This window comes from Eschrichtius robustus, chromosome 10 (assembly GCF_028021215.1).
Source record: "Eschrichtius robustus isolate mEscRob2 chromosome 10, mEscRob2.pri, whole genome shotgun sequence".
Lineage (NCBI taxonomy): Eukaryota > Metazoa > Chordata > Mammalia > Artiodactyla > Eschrichtiidae > Eschrichtius > Eschrichtius robustus.
In genome coordinates, this window is record NC_090833.1 from 21,803,793 (window position 1) to 21,824,704 (window position 20,912).

General features: G+C 40.6%; 1 protein-coding gene across 2 annotated transcripts in view; it reads left to right on the forward strand.

The window, feature by feature from the left end:
* The window catches only part of SUSD1 (sushi domain containing 1), a 136,028-nt gene that overhangs the window by 102,233 nt on the left and 12,883 nt on the right, over window positions 1-20,912 (forward strand). Inside the window, exons 14-16 of one of the 2 annotated variants that reach the window (XM_068552905.1) lie at window positions 1,128-1,386; window positions 8,457-8,496; window positions 20,761-20,854. In XM_068552905.1, the coding sequence (XP_068409006.1) occupies window positions 1,128-1,386; window positions 8,457-8,496; window positions 20,761-20,854 (393 nt within the window). The remainder of the gene's footprint in view (window positions 1-1,127; window positions 1,387-8,456; window positions 8,497-20,760; window positions 20,855-20,912) is intronic. The other variant, XM_068552904.1, reaches the window with a different exon arrangement.

The window sequence follows — 20,912 nt, forward strand, 5'->3', positions numbered from 1 at the left end:
AATAGATAGCTAGTGGGAAGCAGCCACATAGCACAGGGAGATCAGCTCGGTGCTTTGTGACCACCTAGAGGGGTGGGATAGGGAGGGTGGGAGGGAGATAAGAGGGAGGAGATATGGGGATATATGTATATGTATAGCTGATTCACTTTGTTATAAAGCAGAAACTAACACACCATTGTAAAGCAATTGTACTCCAATAAAGATGTTAAAAAAAAAAAAAGCACACCTATGAACTTAAAAAAAAAAAAAAAGAGTAAATCATTCAAATCCCCGCTATCAGGCCTGATAGAAAAAGCAGACATCCCAACACCTACTATACTAGAGGCAGAAGATGAGTCCCGAATAGATGTGAATAAAAAGAAAGGCGTGATTCATTCTCAGAGTGTTTTTGTTCTTACACTTCCTTTCACTGACAGATTTTCTATTTGGTGGGATAAATAATACTAAAACACATGACAAATATGACACCTGATTGCTAACGTGTTTCTTTGTCCACATCTAGGGAACATATGAGATTTTCCCTTTCCGGCTCTTTCAGGATATTGTCAGACTAGATGAACTCATGGTGATCTGTTCTCCATGCTTCTCATTCATTTCACAGGAACTTTGGTATCAGTACGTGAACTGGAGGGAATGTAAATCACATGAGTTCCGTTTTAGGTACCACATGTGATTGCATGGAGCCTTTTTGCAGACTTAGTGCATTAACTCTTGTAGGCATTTGGCCTCCATGTGACTGGTAGAATCTTTCCACAGCTGGGCTTTATTTGCCCATGTGAAAAACACTGATTAGATCAACTTTAAGACACATACGCTCCGGGCAGTTATACGTGCAGCAGCTTCTCCCAGCTAAAGAGGATTTACCGGATAGCCATCTGCAGCCAGAACTTGGAGAGATCCCTCACCCAGTGTCATCTGGCATTAACACTGTTGGTTCCAACTGGAGTTCCATGACTGTGGGAACTGTCAGACCATAAATCCCACACGGGCGAGGACTTTTATCAAGTGTTGCATCTCCAGTGTCTAGAAAAGTGTTGATCTCATAGCAGGTGCTCAACAAATACGAATAAATGAATGAACGAATCCCCCAAGCAAGGATCTGATAGACATTTTCTTTTCTCTTCCAGTTCATATCAGGTGTTAGTGCTTCCCCTGGCCCTCCAAAGCACATTTGTTTGTGATTCTGAAGAGGCTACCTCATTCTTTAGCAATGCTTCTGGTGCTGATGGATATGTGACGGCAGAACTGCTGGCCAAGGATGTTCCCGATGATGCCATGGAGATATCTATTGGAGACAGGCTCTACTATGGGAAATATTATAATGCACCCTTGAAAATAGGGAACGATTACTGCATTATATTACGAATCACAAGTGAATGGAATAAGGTATATTTCTTTAAAAACTCTTGTGAATTCTATATTTTCCTCTTCATGTGAAATTTAAATATTTGAACATTTGTTTTCCTAATATTTGAGATGAACACTGCTTGTAAGAACAGTAAGAATGTTGAATCTTTTCACTTTATAAAGGATGGGCAGGTGAAACCTTTTTGGAGGTTGATATTCTGAACTTGCTGGGGGACCTGTTTGGACTGAACTAGTGTGGGTTCTTAAGCTTCACGAATGCCCTCATCCTATTGCACTGCTGAAGCCTGAGTTGGAGAGAAGCATCTAGATCTTTCTGTCACTTCCCTGTACTCCTGCCAGACTGCTGCCTCTCTTCATTCTCCAGGAAGCCAGCAGGAGGGGCAGATTAAGCTCAGCACTATTTTCTGGCTCTATTTTCTGCTTCCGTTATTTCCTTGGCTATTGTGTAAGCCTCACTCTCCTCTCTCCATCCTTAGAAAGGCTATGTTTTTCCAGTGCTGGTTCTTTCTTGAGACATAAAATGATATATTCATTACAGAATGAATAGATGGGGACTTCCCTGGCGGTCCAGTGGTTAAGACTCCGTGCTTCCAATGCAGGGGGGCGCGGGTTTGATCCCTGGTCAGGGAACTGAGATCCCATCTACCATGTGGTGCGGCCAAAAAAAAAAGAATGAATAAATATAATGAGCTGGACAAACAGAATAGCAAGAGCTGGATGGGTCAGTCAGGGGTGGAAGATCTGGCAGAAACATTGTGATGGTTGCCCTAGGGGGACTCAAGGTTTGGTATCAATTCATATCAGTTGGTAATGGAAACTAGAAAAAATATATTAATATTAATAGAAACATCTCTCGACTGATGAATTTGAGCCATCTTGCGTGTAAGGTTCATCACATATTTAAAACTGAAACATGCAATTAAATTCTGTATAGGACACAAGTCAAATGTGCCATTATCATGCTTGATATAAAACTAAGAATATGTCCAAGTAGCAAAAAGTTCTGGTGGTGTTTTGTGGCAGTTATGTAGGGATTAAGAATTGGAAGACTAAAGTCCAGAATATATTGCCCTGAATTTGTTCCAAAGGTGTTTATGACTTAGACAAGGCCTCCTTGCTGGAAAATTACCCGGAGATCCTGACTTGGTGTTTCTAGCCATAGACAACACTGGCAGTACCATATGTGTGCAACTTAGAGATTGCTCAGAGAGCTGCTGTCTCAGATTGAGACTTTGGTCTGGGAGGGTGTATTAGTTATCTTGGGCTGCCATTTCAAAATACCATAGACTGCGTGGCTTAAACAACAGACATTTATTTCTCATAGTTCTGGAGACGGGGAAGTCCAAGGTTAAGGTGCAGGCTGCTTTGGTTCCCCGGGGAGGACCCTCTTCCTGGCTTGCAGACAGCTGCCTTCTTGCTGTGTCCTCATGTGGTGGGGACTGAGTGAGCTCTGATCAGTCTTCCTCATCTTATGGACCCTGATCCCATCATGTGGGCCCTACCCTCATGACCTCATCTAAACCTAATTACATTCCAAAGGCCCTACCTCCAAATAACATCACATTGGGGGTTAGGGCTTCAATATGAATCAATATCAATTTGGGACACAGAGGGAATGAAGTGGGAGGTTACGATAAGAATTCTAGTTTATAGGGAACTTTCCTGTGATGTCATTGATGCCTCTTTTTCATACAGCTAAGCAGAACACGTGCTTGTTCTTTGAAATAATTTATATTTGGACTCACATATTTGAATTGCTATTACTTCCCCTGTGGGTTTCAAATACATTAGTGTTGCAGTCATATTAAAATCAGTAGTGATTTATTTATTTATTTTTCTTTCTAAAACAGCTTTACTGAGATGTGATCCATATAATTCTAAAGTGTACAATTCGGTGGTTTTTAATATATTTACAAGATGGTGGTAATGCAACGATCACCATCTAATACTCAGACATTTAGCAGTGATTATTTTTAATATTTATTTTTAATTGTGGTAAAATACACATAAAATTTACCATCTTAACAATTTTTAAACTAAATTTGGTGGTGTCAAGTACACTTACACTGTTAAGAAACCAATCTTCAGAACTTTTCATCTTGCAAGACTGAAACTCTGTACCCATTAAACAACTCCCCATTCCTCCTCTTCTTCCCCAACTCCTGGCAACTACCCTTTTACTTTCTGTCTCTATGAATTTGACTAGTTACCTTGTATAAGTAGAATCATGCAGTATTTATCTTTTTGTGATTGTCTTATTTCATTTAGCATAATGTCTTCAAGGGTCACTCATGCTGTAGCATGTTTCAGAATTTCCTTTCTTTTTAAGGCTGAATAATATTCCATTGTATGTATGGATAAACATTTTGTTTATCCATGATCTGTAGATGGACACTTGGGTTGCTTCCATCTTTTGGCTATTGCAAATAATGCTGCTGTGACCATGGGTGTTCAAATATCTCTTTGAGTCTCTGCTTTCACTTCTTTTGGGTATACACCCTCAAGTGGAATTGTTGGATCGTTTGGTAATTTTATTTTTTAATTCTTTTTGAAGACCCCCATTCAGTTTTCCATAGCCACTGCACCATTTTACACTCCCACCGACAGTGCACAAGCGTTCCATTTTCTCCACATCCTCCCCAACACTTGCTGTTTTCTGTTTTAATGATGGCCTTCCTAATGGATGTGAGGTGGCTTCTCATTGTGGTTTTGGTTTGCATTTCCATAATGATTTATGATGTTGAGCATGTTTTCAAGTACTTTTGACAATTTGTGTATCTTCTTTGGAGAAATGGTTATTCAAGTCCTTTGCCCATCTTTGAAGTGATTTATTTCTTTGTTGTTGAGTTTTAGGAGCTTGCTATATATTCTGGATATGTGATTTACAAATATTTTTTCCCATTATGTGAGTTGCCTTTTTACTATGTTGCTAGTGTCCTTTGATGCACAAAAGTTCTTAATTTTGATGAAATCCAATTTGCCTATTTTTTCTTTTGTCGCCTGTGCTTTTGGTGTCATATCTAAGAAATCATTGCCAAATGTAATTTCCCGAAGCTTTTCCTTTGTGTTTTCTTCTAAGAGTTTTAAGTCGTATATTTAGGCTTGATCCATTTTGAATTAATTTTTGTATATGGTGTTAGGTAATGGTCCTACTTCATTCTTTTGCATGTGGTTATCCGGTTTTCCCAGCACCATTTGTTGAAGATTTCCTTTGCCCATTGAATGGTCTAGGGACTCTTGTCAAAAGTCATTTGAGGGAATTCCTTGGCGGTCCAGTAATTAGGACTCCACGCTTCCACTGCAGGGGGCATGGGTTCGATCCCTGGTCGGGGAACTAAGATCCCGTGTGCTGTGGGGCGCAGCCAAAAAAAAAAGTCATTTGATATATATGCAAGAGTTTATTTCTGGGCTCTCTATACTATTCCATTGGTTTGTATGTCTGTCTTTAGGCCAGTACCACACTGGTTTTTTTTTTTTATTATTATTAATTTTTATTGGAGTATAGTTGATTTACAATGTTGTGTTAGTTTCTGCTGTACAGCAAAGTGAATCAGTTACACATATACATATATCCACCCTTTTTTAGGTTCTTTTCCCATATAGGTCATTACAGAGTATTGAGTAGAGTTCCCTGTGCTATATACTAGGTTCTTAATACCACACCATTTTGATTACTGTAGCTTTGTAAATCAGGAAGTGTGAGTTTTCCAGTTCCCCTTTTTGTTTTTCCTTCTGTGTATCTGTCCCAATAAATATCATTACCATGTTCCAAGTTGTCAAGACAGAAATCTAGGAATAATTCTTGTCTCCTACCTTTTTTCTTATCTTCTTGTGCAGTCCATCATTAAATTGTGTCAATTCTATCACATTAATGCCATTTAAGATCATCCTTTCCTCTCTTTCATTACCACTGTTTAGCTTTTGACATCTCTTGTCTGAACATCAATTTTCTAACTCATTTTCTTGTCTCTTATTCTACCTATCTCCTTGCTCCATACTACTGCCATCATGTGTTTTATAAAATGCACATCTGATCAAGGCACTCCATTTTAGTGAACTCCCTTCTTTACCTGGCCATTTCAATTTCTCTCTTTTAATACACTCAGTTCCCTAGTAACTGCCTTGCTGTTTGAGGTCCTTTTTCTTCCTCAGTGTCTTGAACTATACCCTTCACTGGTTACTCTTGCATATATCTTTTATTTTAATTAATTAATTATTTAATTAACATCTTTATTGGAGTATAATTGCTTTACAATGTTGTGTTAGTTTCTGGTTTATAACAAAGTGAATCAGTTATACATATACATATATCCCCATATCTCCTCCTTCTTGCATATCTCTCCCACCCTCCCTATTCCACCCCTCTAGGTGGTCACAAAGCACCGAGCTGATCTCCCTGTGCTATGTGGCTGCTTCCCACTACCTCTATTTTACATTTGGTAGTGTATATATGTCCATGCCACTCTCTCACTTTGTCGCAGCTTATCCTTCCCCCTCCCCATGTCCTCAAGTCCATTCTCTATGTCTGTGTCTTTATTCATGTCCTGCACCTAGGTTCTTCAGAACCTTTTTTTTTTTTTAGATTCCATATATATGTGTTAGCATACGGTATTTGTTTTTCTCTTTCTGACTTACTTCACTCTGTATGACAGATCCATCCACCTCACTACAAATAACTCAATTTCGTTTCTTTTTATGGCTGAGTAATATTCCATTGTATATATGTGCCACATCTTCTTTATCCATTCATCTGTCGATGGACACTTAGGTTGCTTCCATGTCCTGGCTATTGTAAACAGAGCTGCAATGAACATTGTGGTACATGACTCTTTTTGAATTATGGTTTTCTCGGGGTGTATGCCCAGTAGTGGGATTGCTGGGTCATATGGTAGTTCTATTTTTAGTTTTTTAAGGAACCTCCATACTGTTCCCATAGTGGCTGTATCAATTTACATTCCCACCAACAGTGCAAGAGGGTTCCCTTTTCTCCACACCCTCTCCAGCATTTATTGTTTGTAGATTTTTTGATGGTGGCCATTCTAACTGGTGTGAGGTGATACCTCATTGTAGTTTTGATTTGCATTTCTCTAATGATTAGTGATGTTGAGCATCCTTTCATGTGTTTGTTGGCAATCTGTATATCTTCTTTGGAGAAATGTCTATTTAGGTCTTCTGCCCATTTTTGGATCGGGTTGTTTGTTTTTTTGATATTGAGCTGCATGAGCTGCTTGTATATTTTGGAGATTAATCCTTTGTCAGTTGTTTCATTTGCAAATATTTTCTCCCATTCTGAGGGTTGTCTTTTCATCTTGTTTATATTTTCTCTTGCTGTGCAAAAGCTTTTAAGTTTCATTAGGTCCCATTTGTTTACTTTTGTTTTTATTTCCATTTCTCTAGGAGGTGGGTCAAAAAGGATCTTGCTGTGATTTATGCTGTAGAGTGTTCTGCCTATGTTTTCCTCTAAGAGTCTTATAGTGTCTGACCTTACATTTAGGTCTTTAATCCATTTTGAGTTTATTTTTGTGTATGGTGTTAGGAAGTGTTCTAATTTCATTCTCTTACATGTAGCTGTCCAGTTTTCCCAGCACCACTTATTGAAGAGGCTGTCTTTTCTCCATTGTATATTCTTGCCTCCTTTATCAAAAATAAGGTGACCATATGTGCATGGGTTTATCTCTGGGCTTTCTATCCTGTTCCATTGATCTGTATTTCTGTTTTTGTGCCAGTACCATACTGTCTTGATTATTGTAGCTTTGTAGTATAGTCTAAAGTCAGGGAGCCTGATTCCTCCAGCCCTGTTTTTCTTTTTCAAGATTGCTTTGGCTATTCGGGGTTTTTTTGTGTTTCCATACAAATTGTGAAATTTTTTGTTCTAGTTCTGTGAAAAATGCCATTGGTAGTTTGATGGGGATTGCATTGAATCTGTAGATTGCTTTGGGTAGTATAGTCATTTTCACAGTGTTGATTCTTCCAATCCAAGAACATGGTATATCTCTCCATCTGTTTGTATCATCTTTAATTTCTTTCATCAGTGTCTTATAGTTTTCTGCATACAGGTCTTTTGTCTCCTTAGGGAGGTTTATTCCTAGGTATTTTATTCTTTTTGTTGCAGTGGTAAATGGGAGTGTTTCCTTAATTTCTCTTTCAGATTTTTTATCATTAGTGTATAGGAATTGCATATTATCTTTTATTAAATGCACTTGATGCACTAAGCATCAAGTCAAAATTTAGTCACATTCAAAACCTTGTGGCCATTTTAAGCTTTTCTCAGAAATTATCAGTGTAAATATAGTTTTTCAATTTTTAATAAAATTAACCCAGAATGACTAAGGTTGTCACTTGAAAGAGAATTACTTAATGAAGTTGAAGGGATCTTTCTCTAACCTCTACTATTTGGTTTCCTCTGGGGAATTTTTTGCTGACTTTTATCATAGATCAACAGTAATCCTAGCATCCCTAACAGACAAATATGCCTATAATATCAGCAGGGGAGAAGAAGAGAAGGTATTTCATTCCAATGAGTTTGTGGGTTGCTTCTACCATGGATGAGCTTTCTTACATGTTCCTTTAGCTTTCTTCCTGGTTCTTGGCTATGTTTTGGGTAACTGAGGTTGCCTGGTAAATATCATCTAGAGAAGTGAAGTATTCATATATACCAGGCTGTCTCATAGCCTTGCACATAACATGCATCACTACTTCTTGCTGAACCTGGATGTGACCCCAGAATCCTTTTCAACATACTGTAGTTCTCCAGGCAGTCAGTGCCAGTTGCTGAGAGCTGGCAAGGGGAATGGAACTTACCACCATCCCTGCTCTTTCCTCATAGCATGTGCTTCCTGAGATCCATTGGAAAGCTTTAGGGTTATCCATTCCTAGGGTCACTTCTGTATCTGCTGCCCACGCCAGTCCCTTTGAACACTTGGTGATCCTAAGGCTAAATTGTAAGGTGTTAGAGCTAGAAGAGATTTTAAAGATCGTGTGGTCCAAAATAAGAGATAAAACCCTGCAACTTGTAGGGCTAAAGTGTGTTATTTAAACTGACATCACATGCCACCCAATTATATGTGTTGCTGTGTTTTCCTTTATAGGTGAGAAGAAGCTCCTGTGCAGTTTGGGCTCAGGTAAAAGGTAAAACCATTTTCTGCCTAAGACTGCTCTCCTTATCTCTCCTCTGTCCACTCTGCAGCATCAAGTGTATGTTAATGAGGTTTCTTTTTAAATTGTCACAGGTGACAAAAACGCATCTCAGACTAGCCTACAAAAAGCCATAGCTGAAAAGGATGGGGGGTGGGAACTTATGGAATTAGAACCAGAGTGGCATCACCAGGCCTCCAGAAACTGGGACTTGGGACTCAACACCATAAGTAGGACTGTCCCTTTCTATCTGTCTCTATCTCCTCTCTAAGTGTGAGTTGGCCTCATTTTCTTCTACTATAAGTTATGTGGTGGTGGGTGGGGTGGGGGGACCAGCTGCCCCAGCTTAGCCACTTCAGTGGGAACAGGCAGTTTTTCAATTCAGGGAGTCTCTTCTCCTAGCTAAGTGACTATCCATTGGATGAATCATTATTAAGAGGAGATAAGGTAGTATGATTAGCCTACCTTGGTTTGGGGCTTACTGGTATGGCTGGTTGGGGGCAGATCAATGTGATCAGCAACCTCAGCAGGGTTGCATTGAGAGGGGGACATGATCCCCATCAGGAAGAGACACAGAAAACCATGTTGGCAGACCAAAACAAAGAGCCACAAGCAGTCCACTACTTTCAACCATTTGGCTACTTAGCATGTGCACACACATACACGTACACTATTTAGAAAAACACCCTCCATTAAGAAAGTGAAATTATCCTCCATACAACCAAAAATGGAACCCAAGTAGAAGACAGCTCAAAGGTGGGTCTCTTACTGAATCCAGCTCCAAGGCCAGGGTTCCTGGGGATGATCTGTCCCTCTTGATCTGATTAATCTAGATGTGCTTCTCATGCTCTCTTAGCAATCTATGATTACATGGCAAACTTAACCATTCTCAAACCACAGTATATAATATGAAAGGGAAAGGTGGATAATCATAATAAGTACGTTCATTTAGAAAGGAAGAAAAGATAAAGAACTGTGCAGTGGCCAGGGGGCCCATAACAAGGACCACATCCTGCTGGACAGGAAAAGCAAGCATCTCCTGCCCTGGCAGCAGAATGGGTCACTTGGTCAGTTAGTTTGGCTGCCTCGGGCTCTGCCTGATGGGAGAACAGCCTTGTCCCTTTCCTCCAGAGCCTTCCCTAAGAGATGCAGAGAGAAGGAGCCCCACTGAGTGCCTACAACTTAAACCTTCTGCTTCATGGGGGCAGCTATCTGGGTGGCGGAGTTGCCTTAGGGATTGAGCAATCACAGGTCCTTGTTTGCCAGGCTGGGATTTCTCTGGCAGTACATTTCTTTAAACCAGCAGGCAGCCAGCCACTGGATTTGATTCATAAGAATTCCATTAGTTTGTAGCTAATACCAGAAATCTTGTCAAGTTTATGACCTTTTGAGTCTGGAACTTTTCCTTGTGGTTCATGAATCCTAGCAACAGCCTGAGGAATTCTGCCCTTAGCCCAGAGTATCGGTTTAACTCCTTACATCCTGTCCCTCACCTCAGAGCATCATAAAACAATAGGCTGGGGTGCTTCCAGGAGGGTTCCAGTGGATGGTGCCTTACAACTGGGGGACTTGTTACCCTGTCTGTAGAGGGTACCTAGCAGGAAATGTTTGGGAGGAACCTGGAGAAATAAGCTTCCTTTGTTTTCTGCTTATCCCCTAATCTCATTTCCCATGTCTTTATCTCTACTCACACCAACTTCAACAAGGGTAAGGGGCATGGATTTTCAACTGGGCAAGGCACATTGCCTGACTGTCAGCCATCTTGGATTGCAGATTGCCAGGCAGCAAGGGGCTCTCTCTCTTTTTTCAATTTTCTTGAGAAAGTAATTTACATATAATGTTGTGTGAGTTTAAGGTGTACAATGTGATGATTTGATTCACGTACTTATTGCAAAATGATTACCGCAGTAATGTTAGCTAATACCTCCATTACCTCACATAATCACCATATATATATGTAATTTTTATATATATGTATATATTTATATAGATAATTTGTGTATATGTATGTGTGAATATTTAAGATCTACTCTCCTAACATCTTTCAAGTGTACAATACAGTATTGTTAACTACAGTCAACATGCTGTACATTAGAATATGTCCCAGAACTTAATTATCTTACAACTGGAAGTTTGTACCCTTTGACCATCAGCTCCCCATTTCCCCCACCCCCTAGCCCCTGGCAACCACTGTTCTGTTCTCTATTTCTATGAATTCAGCTTTTTTAGATTCCATGTATAAGTGAGATCATTCCGTATTTGTCTTTCTCTGTCTGACTTATTTCACTTAGCATCATAAGTGAGGGCCTCTTTTTTTTTTTTTTTTTTTGCATTTTCTATATATATATTTTTAACACCTTTATTGGAGTATAATTGCTTTACAATGGTGTGTTAGTTTCTGCTTTATAACAAAGTGAATCAGCTATACATTTACATATATCCCCATATCTCCTCCCTCTTGCGTCTCCCTCCCACCCTCGCTATCCCACCCCTCTAGGTGGTCACAAAGCACCGAGCTGATCTCCCTGTGTTGTGCGGCTGCTTCCCACTAGCTATCTATTTTACATTTGGTAGTGTACATATGTCCATGAATGAGGGCCTCTCTTAACAAAGATGTGCGCTGTTACATTTCTGCGTGCAGATAGACTAAGCCCCCTTTCTTAGAATTGAATGATGGCCACAAGAAACAATCACGCATTCCAACATTTGGAAACTTTTCTGCCAATCCATTCCCTGAAGCTTTAAGGGTGGGATGGAGTTCCTATAGGAAAAGAGGTGCTTTTACCAGAAGAATGGAGATGTGCAAGCATCATGGACAGGCACAGATACAATAGCTTCCAGAATCCGCTGCTTTCAGCAGCTGTTCAGTGTGATTAACAAACTCAAACTGGGTAGAAGAAATGGCCAAAGAGCTGGCTACAGTCATTCTACTGTGATTAAGTTAACAGGAAGGATTTTGCTTTGGAAATATCTAAGTGGCTTTTGGCAGTGCTTTTTTCCCCTCATGTTGAAAGAGAGTCTGAACCTTTAAATTCAAGCTACTGGAAAGAGCTGAGATAATAGAAAACCCAGTTATGTTGAAATTTTGAAGGCAGCTCTAGCAGATATACATCTACATACAGAATGGGTGTGCGCTCACCTGGCAGTCTCTTTTTGCAAAAATTTTGGAGCCTGCCATTTCAGAAAGTAATTTGGAGAGAACTAGGATCCAAATAAGTCCTCAAATTGTTTCAGTTCACTCGTGCCAAGCAACAGCCCCATTCTTGCCTTTGCCCTCTGATGAATTATGCTATTTACCTTTTGCACATTGCCCCTAAAAGAGCTTTGTGATGACTACCAGGGAGCCAGCAGTCAGTTTGATGGGAAATTCAGAGGCCTGGGCTTCTTTGCCCGAGTCCTGCTACTAATCAGCTGAGTGTCTTGGAAATTATATTTAACTTGGCTGGTTCTCTGTTGCCTTCCTCCAAGATCTCTGCGATCCCTTCCAGCCACAAAGTACTATGATTCTGTGCTTTCTTGAGTCACAGAGCAAGGTCATTTGATATATGTGAGATGATGATAAACTAATCAGGGAACATCCTTTAGTCATAGGCATGAAAGCTCTGAGTCATTAGTGACTACTTCTCTTTCTCATTTAGCCCACATTTTGCACTTGGGCAGACCTCTCTGATTGTCATTTCTGTGTTCACTCCCTGAGCAGAGGCCTTTGGATGACTGGCCAAGCCTCTTTCTCATCTCCCATCACAGTGTTCAGGTTTCCCTCTTCACTCAAGCCTACACTACCACCTGACATGTTCCCTCCACAGTTCTCCAGTATTTCTTTTTCTTTTTCTGACACCAATGTACCAGTCTGATTGAATCTCTCATTCCTCTCCATTCAAACCGATGTGCCAGCTCTTCTCTGGATATGGCCCTTGCTTTCTCTCCTTAATGTCTTGCTCATACGATTATGTACTTACTTCCACCTGGATTGCCCTATAACCTTCCTGTAATTTCTGTTTATTACAACCCCTCCTGTTCTTCAAGATTAAATTCAAATGCCGTCTCCTCCTTGACACTTTTTAAAATTTCCTCAACAGGGCAGGATCTCTCTCCCTCCCTCTCTTTAGCCATTCTGCCATACTTTCGAGTCACTGGTATACTTGTTTTTTCTTACTAGATTTCATACCCTTGAGAGAGAGCATTTGAAGGGCTGGAGCAGTGCTGGCACACAGTAGGTGCTCAATCAGAATTTATTGAATTGAGTTGAATGATTACTGGGGAACCAGCAGTACAGTCTGGTGAGAAAAGAAGCATAGTGGGTGCAATACTTATCAAATAAGCCAGAGAAGATTAACATCAAGGTATAAGCCTAGTGTGGACATTATCTATGAATATGCTATGTGCATGCATGTATACACATATACACTCACACTCATTTTATTTTATTTTATTTTTTTAACATCTTTATTGGAGTATAATTGCTTTACAATGTTGTGTTAGGTTCTGCTGTATAACAAAGTGAATCAGCTATATGTGTACATATATCCCCATATCCCCTCCCTCTTGTGTCTCCCTGCCACCCTCCTTATCCCACCCCTCTAGGTGGTCACAAAGCACTGAGCTGATCTCCCTGTGTGATGCAGCTGCTTCCCACTAGCTATCTATTTTACATTTGGTAGTGTATATATGTCAATGCTACTCTCTCACTTCGTCCCACCTTACCCTTCCCCCTCCCCGTGTCCTCAAGTCCATTCTCTACGTCTGCGTCTTTATTCATGTCCTGCACCTAGGTTCTTCAGAACCTTTTTTTTTTTTTTTTTTTTTAGATTCCATATATATGTGTTAGCATACGGTATTTGTTTTTCTCTTTCTGACTTACTTCACTCTGTATGGCAGACTGTAGGTCCATCCACCTCACTACAAAAAACTCAATTTCATTTCTTTTTATGGCTGAGTAATATTCTGTTGTATATATGTGCCACATCTTCTTTATCCATTCATCTGTCGATGGACACTTAGGTTGCTTCCATGTCCTGGCTATTGTAGATAGAGCTGCAATGAACATTGTGGTACATGACTCTTTTTGAATTATGGTTTTCTCAGGGTATATGCCCAGTAGTGGGATTGCTGGGTCGTATGGTAGTTCTATTTTTAGTTTTTTAAGGAACCTCCATACTGTTCTCCATAGTGGCTGAATCAATTTACATTCCCACCAACAGTGCAAGAGGGTTCCCTTTTCTCCACACCCTCTCCAGCATTTATTGTTTGTAGATTTTTTGATGATGGCCATTCTGACTGGTGTGAGGTGCTACCTCATTGTAGTTTTGATTTGCATTTCTCTAATGATTAGTGATGTTGAGCATCCTTTCACGTGTTTGTTGGCAATCTGTATATCTTCTTTGGAGAAACGTCTATTTAGGTCTTCTGCCCATTTTTGGATTGGGTTGTTTGTTTTTTGATATTGAGCTGCATGAGCTGCTTGTATATTTTGGAGATTAGTCCTTTGTCAGTTGCTTCGTTTGCAAATATTTTCTGCCATTCAGAGGGTTGTCTTTTCGTCTTGTTTATGGTTTTCTTTGCTGTGCAAAAGCTTTTAAGTTTCATTAGGTCCCATTTGTTTATTTTTGTTTTTATTTCCATTTCTCTAGGAGGTGGATCTTGCTATGATTTATGTCAAAGAGTGTTCTTCCTGTGTTTTCCTCTAAGAGTTTTATAGTGTCTGGCCTTACATTTAGGCCTTTAATCCATTTTGAGTTTATTTTTGTATATGATGTTAGGAAGTCACACTCATTTTAAACCTTCATAATAGTGGTAGGAAGAATTCTAATATGGCCTCACAAATTCCTGGTCCTTGGGGTACACCCACTTTCTCTCAGTTATTCATTCAAAGGCCATTCTAGTTGTTGCTGTGAAAGGATTTGAAGGTGTAATTAAAGTCCCAAATAGGGAGATTATCTGGATGGACCTGACCTAATCACATTAGCCCTTTAAATCTGTGTCTAGAAGTCAAAGACAGGGGAAAATGGAGATTCCAAGGGAGAGGTGGATTTGACATAAAGTTTTCTCCTGCTGGCTTTGAAGATGGAGGGGACCACGTGGCAGGGATGCGGGCAGCCTGTAGGAGCTGAGTGGCCCCTGGCTGACGGCCAGTAAGAATATGGGGACCTCAGTCCTACAACTGCAAGGAACTGAATTTAGCCCACAACCTGCATGAGCTTGGAAGCAGATTCTTCCCCACAGCCTCCAGAGGGAAATGCAGCCCTCTCAACATCTTTATTTCAGCCTTGTAAGACCCTGAGCTGAGGAGCCAGTCACAGTGTGCCTGAACTTCTGACCCATGGAACTATGAGCTAATAAATGGCTGCTACTTCTAAGTTTATGGTAATTTGTTAAGCTGCAATAGAGAATGAATTCAATAATGTTGTTGACTCATCAGGCTTTACTGATCTCTAAATTAGTTTTCTACTTTGATCTCCTTTGCCATCTCCTACTCCACAGGGGATTCAAGCAAGGGAACCCTAGAATAGCAGAGAGAAATTTAACACACTAAATAGAAGTCACAGTGCTAATTATTTGTGCCTTTTGGAGAACAGAATTGTTGCTTTCAGGAAATGACCCTGCTGGTGTAAATTCATGAAAAAATGTCCACAGCCATAGGAAGTCCTCAAGCTGTCACGAAGTCTGAGAGTAGGAATAGGGCCTTTCTAACTGGCTCTTCAACACCTGTGATATTTCCATTAGTGAAAAGGTTCAAGATAAGCCCAGGGAATCCCTATCACTCCTCCTTAGCACTATACCTCTTTGGGGAGCCACCCTACAGAGACTGGTGGAGTTTAAGCCTAATGGATTTACTCGCTTTAAGAATGAATCACTGAGAATCTGGGATATAACACATGGTTCACTCACTTGGGTTTCTAAAAGAATATTCTACAAGTGACTGAGAAGAAAAATAAGTATGGTTTCATGGCATGAGACCATGGAAGGGAAGGTAACCAGGGGATGGGAAAACTCTGAAAAATGTAATTCACATTGGCCAGTTATACATTTTCTCAGTAAGGAGTTAATGGGGGAAGTCCCTAAAGAAGCATGTGGTTATACCATGATTGGATTGACTCATGTTCACAGAGTACATATATAATGTAGAAAAAAAGACATATAACCAGGAACTGTTCTACCAGCAAGAATTGTACCTGGAGCTACAACCCAAGTCATGTTATACAGAATGAATAAAGATGATTTCCCAGTACATACCTCGAGAGTAAGGAATAGTTGGGCTTCCTGCTAAGGGTGAAAGATGTCCTCTTTGATATTTGAATACTAGAGAAGAGCTAACTGCTCTCCATATATTAAAGTCTTCTGCCATGGATGAAGCACTAAATTCTAGCAGGCTCATACAATTTGCAAATGAGATGGATAAACCACTGCAAGTGATCTTTGAGGAATCTTGACGAAGAAGTGAAAAGTGGGAAGACAGAGGATGAGCAAAGGGCATGGAACTTTGTGAAAGGGAGGTAGATTTTGCAAAGTGTGCATCATGATAACTTGAAGTCAAGGCCAGGCACGGTCTTTAAGAGATGGCTCTGTGTCCACCTGGGAGAAGAAGCCGTAGTTCCCAGCAGTCAGTATGGGAGCTATGAGCAGATTGGATGAAACTGCTCTTTTTTCTTCTGGCACAGAGTCACTAAATGGTCAGGGAACTGTGGCAAGCACAATGGATTTTGACTTCAGCCAACACTTAACAATGCCCGGTAGACAGTGTGGGGAAATGAGAGCTGGGTGTGAGCTTAGAAATGGCGGGATGACTACGCAAATGTTGCTTATTAATGAGTTGATGTCAAATCCAGGCAGGTGCAGAACATGGGTCAGTGTCCACAGTCATCTTCAGCTCACCATCATCATGAATCAATGACTCAAAATCTATACAGGAAAAAAAAATCTATAGAGGATGAAACTATACAGGACAAAATATAGAGATGATGTAGATGATCAACGTTGGGAGGAATACTGGGTAGACTGCATGAAACGAACAGTGGAGGAAAGCACCAGATTCTTTCCACCATCTCCAATACTGTAGTTTCTCTTAAAAACAAAAACAAAAACAAAAAAACCCTAGGGAATTTAGTACACAAAAATGGCTTCTCAGTGTTTTAATTTGCATTTTTACTTGTAAGAGAGAACAGTTGATCAAAGGCTTATCCATCATCTGTAATCATGTTTTATAAATGATTTACCTTTTGATAGAATTTGTTTATCTTGCTATTGAGGTACTTGCCTTTTTCCTTATTAATTTGTAACACTCTATATGTTAACTCCTTGCTTATTAATTATTCTCATTATTTTACCCAGTTTTCCGTTTTCGCTTTAAGCTTACTTATAGTCGTTTTTGGTATACAGAAGTGTATGCTTTTTAATATGGTCAAATCTCTCATTCTCTTATTTTAAGGTTCCTGCATTAATAAATATGCTTAGAAAATTCTTGCCTGCTTTAATGTTAGATAAGTATTCACTTACATTTTGTTCCAATTCTTTAAAATTTCAGTTTAAGTCTTTAATCCATCTAGATTTTGTGTTGGTATAGAGTGTAAACTCTAGTGATCAAAATTACTTTATTCTAAATGGTTAGCCTATTTTCTCAACGCTAGTTATGAATAATGTATCATTTCCCGAATGATTTGAAATAGTAACAAAAAAACGACAATAGTAATTAATAATAGCTAAGATTTGCCAATTACTTACTGTGTACCAGGCACAGTTCTAACATGTCATAACATTTATTTATCACAATAACCTCATAAGGTGGGTATTATGGTTATGATTCCCATGTTATTAAATCATCCCTCTGTGGGGAAGCTGAGGCACAGAATGGCTGAATAACTTGCCCAAAGTCACACAAGTGGGGAGTGGTGGTGTACAAATATAGACTTGGCCAACCTGACTCCAGGATTCAAGCTTTGAAATTCTTTTATATACTTGGGGTTGTTTCTGGGCTTTCTATTTTGTTCCAATGTATTCATTCCTCTGCTGATACTGTGCTGTTTTAATATCTAGTAATTCAAGTCACTCCTTTAATTTTTTTTCTTTATTAATTTCTAATTTAACCAGAACTCCTCCTCCTGTTTTATAATATGGCTTCTTAAAAATGTCAAGGCTTTTTTCTTCTGAATACCAAAAGTAGCCAAACAATACATGCCATGTTTTTCTAGAAAGTCTCTCTCTTTTTTTTTTTAAAGAATCAATTTTATTTATTTATTTATTTTTGGTTGCGTTGGGTCTTCGTTGCTGCACATGGGCTTTCTGTAGTTGTGGCGAGCAGGGGCTACTCTTTGTTGCGGTGCGCAGGCTTCCCATTGCAGTGGCTTCTCTTGTTGCGGAGCATGGGCTCTAGGCGCATGGGCTTCAGCAGTTGTGGCACATAAGCTCAGTAGTTGTGGCTCATGAGCTCTAGAGCGCAGGCTCAGTAGTTGTGGCACATGGACTTAGTTGCTTCGTGGCATGTGGGATCTTCCTGGACCAGGGATCAAACCCGTGTCCCTTGCATTGGCAGGCAGATTCTTAACCACTGAGCCACCAGGGAAGTCCCTCTAGAAAGTCTCTTGACAACATTTTCTGAGGTAATGATTTGCCAGGCTCTTTAGCAAAAGATATGTTCCATGGCTGCTTTTGCTGGTGCCAGCTCCCCTGTAGAGTCTCCAGTAGAATCAAACTGCTCTCAACCTAGTTGTAGAGATCTGAGCAGTGCCGATCGGTAGAACTCTCTGCAGTGATGGAAAGATTTTAAAGCTGTGTTGTCCAGTATGGTAGCCACTCACCACCTGTGGCTACTGGGCACTTGAAATGTGCACTTAAAATAGTATGACTGAGAAACTGAGAAACTGAATTTTAAATCTAATTTAATTTAAATTAATTTAGATTTAGATAACCACATTGTGGCTAGCGGCTACTGTATTAGACAGCACAGAATTGATGATGAAAAAGTTAAGTAGCTTGAACTGTTCTCAAATGTGCTACATTCACTGCCAGGGAAATAAGTCATCTATATTTTGAGGGTCTCAAGTCCAGGGGCTATTTTTCCTCTTAAGCCCCTCTCCCCTTACGGTAACAGATGTTTGCTTTTGCTGTTTTCAGCTCTTCAGTGGCAGTGTTGGATTACCCAGGGGGGGCACTAAGCATATGCCTGGTGCATCGGTAAAAGGAGGGTACAGACAAATGAAATACAGTTGGCCCTCCATATCTGCGGGTTCCACATTCATGGATTCAACCAACCGTGGATTGAAAATATTCAGAAAAAATAATTCCAAAAAGTTCCAAAAAGCAAAATTTGAATTTGCCGCACGCTGGCAACTAGTTACCTAGCATTTATTGAATATGTTGTATTTACAGCTATATACATAGCATTTATGTTGTATTAGGTATTATAAATAATCTAGAGACAATTTAAAGTATACAGTAGGTTATAAGCAAATACTACACCATTTTATGTCAGGGACTCGAGCATCTGAGGATTTTGGTATCCAAGGGGGGCCCTGGAACCAACCCCCCATGGATACCGAGGGATGACTGTAATTTGATATTCCAACAATGACAACTGCAACAAATCATCTGGAAAAATTTGGAATTGGTTGCACTCCCTTAAACTTATTCCATGACTTGGTGGTATTTTTATTTTTAATTCTATACATGCAAAGTCAGCCCCCCAAGATCTTCTCAATGTCTGGTGGCACCATTGTACAGATTTTTGTTCTTCCAAAGAGGAATTTGAGCAACCACAGCCCGAGGCCCCATAATCATCAGCCTGTGGAGGAAAGATCTGGGCCAGCACCCCTGACTTCTGGGGGAGAACATGACCCACTCTGCTGCAGAAAGGGCTGGATTCAGATCTGCACTGGAAAAGCATGGTGCTGTGGTTAAAAGCAAAGATCCTGGAGCCAGGCAGCTTGGGTTTGAATCCTGGCTCTGTCATTTACTAGCTGGGTGACCTTGGGCAAGTTTCTTAACCACTCCATGTCTGATTCATCATCTATAAAATGGGAATAATAATAGTACCCAGTGTAATAATACCTGGTGCTATTATTTTGGTACCCAGTGGGTGGTTAGGAGAGGTTTTAGAACAGTGTCTGGCACATAGTAAGTGCTAAGTAAGTGTTTGCAAGTTAAAAGGAGATCTTTAGTTTAGAACATGATGCCCTGACTTAGTCACTTGGCCCAAAGGTACAACTCGAATGTGTGTGTTTTTCAGTTAACAGCCAGGGGTCTCCCTGGAGTTGACATGCGATGCACCTCTGAATAGAACATACGAATGTCCTTCAAAGAGCTTTTACATCAATTTTCTTATTTTATCTTCACGGCAACCTGCTGAACAGAGCAGGGAGGTACTACCCTTGCTTCCTGTAGGGGAAATGACAGATGACTCTACCCAACGGAGAGGATTTGTTTGATATATTTGTTTTTCTTTTAAAGATTTATTTATTTATTTTATTAATATTTTTATTTATTTTTTTTTTTGGCTGCATCGGGTCTTAGTTGCAGCACGCGGGATCTTTGTTGAGGCGTGAGGGATCTTTCGTCGTGGCACGCGGGCTCTTCATTGTGGTGCTCGGGCTTCTCTCTGTTTGTGGCGGCGGGTTTTCTCTTCTCAAGTTGTGGCGCGCAGGCTCCAGAGCGCATGGGCTCTGTAGTTTGCGGCATGCAGGCTCCAGTGGAGACGAGCAACCTTAGTAGTTTTGGCGCGCAGGCTTAGTTGCCCCTCAGCGTGTGGGATCTTAGTTCCCCGACCAGGGATCAAACCCGCGTCCCCTGCATTGCAAGGCAGATTCTTTACCACTGGAGCACCAGGGAAGTCCCTTTTTGCTATATTTGATCACTGGAGCTATCATTTTTGGAGCAAAAGTCCAAATGACGTCAGAATGACATATTCCTCGACGCAAAGGAAAACTGCCGGTAAAAATCGATCAAGTGTAATTGACTTGAGAGAGGACCAACACACACAACACAGGATGCTGTATGTGTGTGCCCAACAAGATCAGCTTTTATCCCTTGTAACTTGAATGTGGCCTGGTTTTACACTTCCTTTTCAAAAATGCCGAGGAACGGTTTTTCCTGATGCCCTGTTCTCAGGGCCAACTGAGGGGGCACAGAGGAACTCTGGGCATTCTTGGGATGGTTTGTTAAATGGGGCCAACCTCTGGTTAAAACAGAGCGAGCACAGGTGGGTGTGCACCTCCGGGGAGGGCCGTGATTCTGTGCTCTGCGGGTTCAGCGTGTGGTTCTGTCCCGCAGATTCATCGCTCACGCTGCAGCAGATGGTAGGCGTCGGGCTAGGCTCCCTGGCTGTGGTGATTGTCCTCGCATTCCTCTCCTTCTCAGCAGTGTGGTATGTGCGACTGTCAGTTTTGAGGAATGAGTGGAATGGAGGGAGGGTGGGGTTGGAG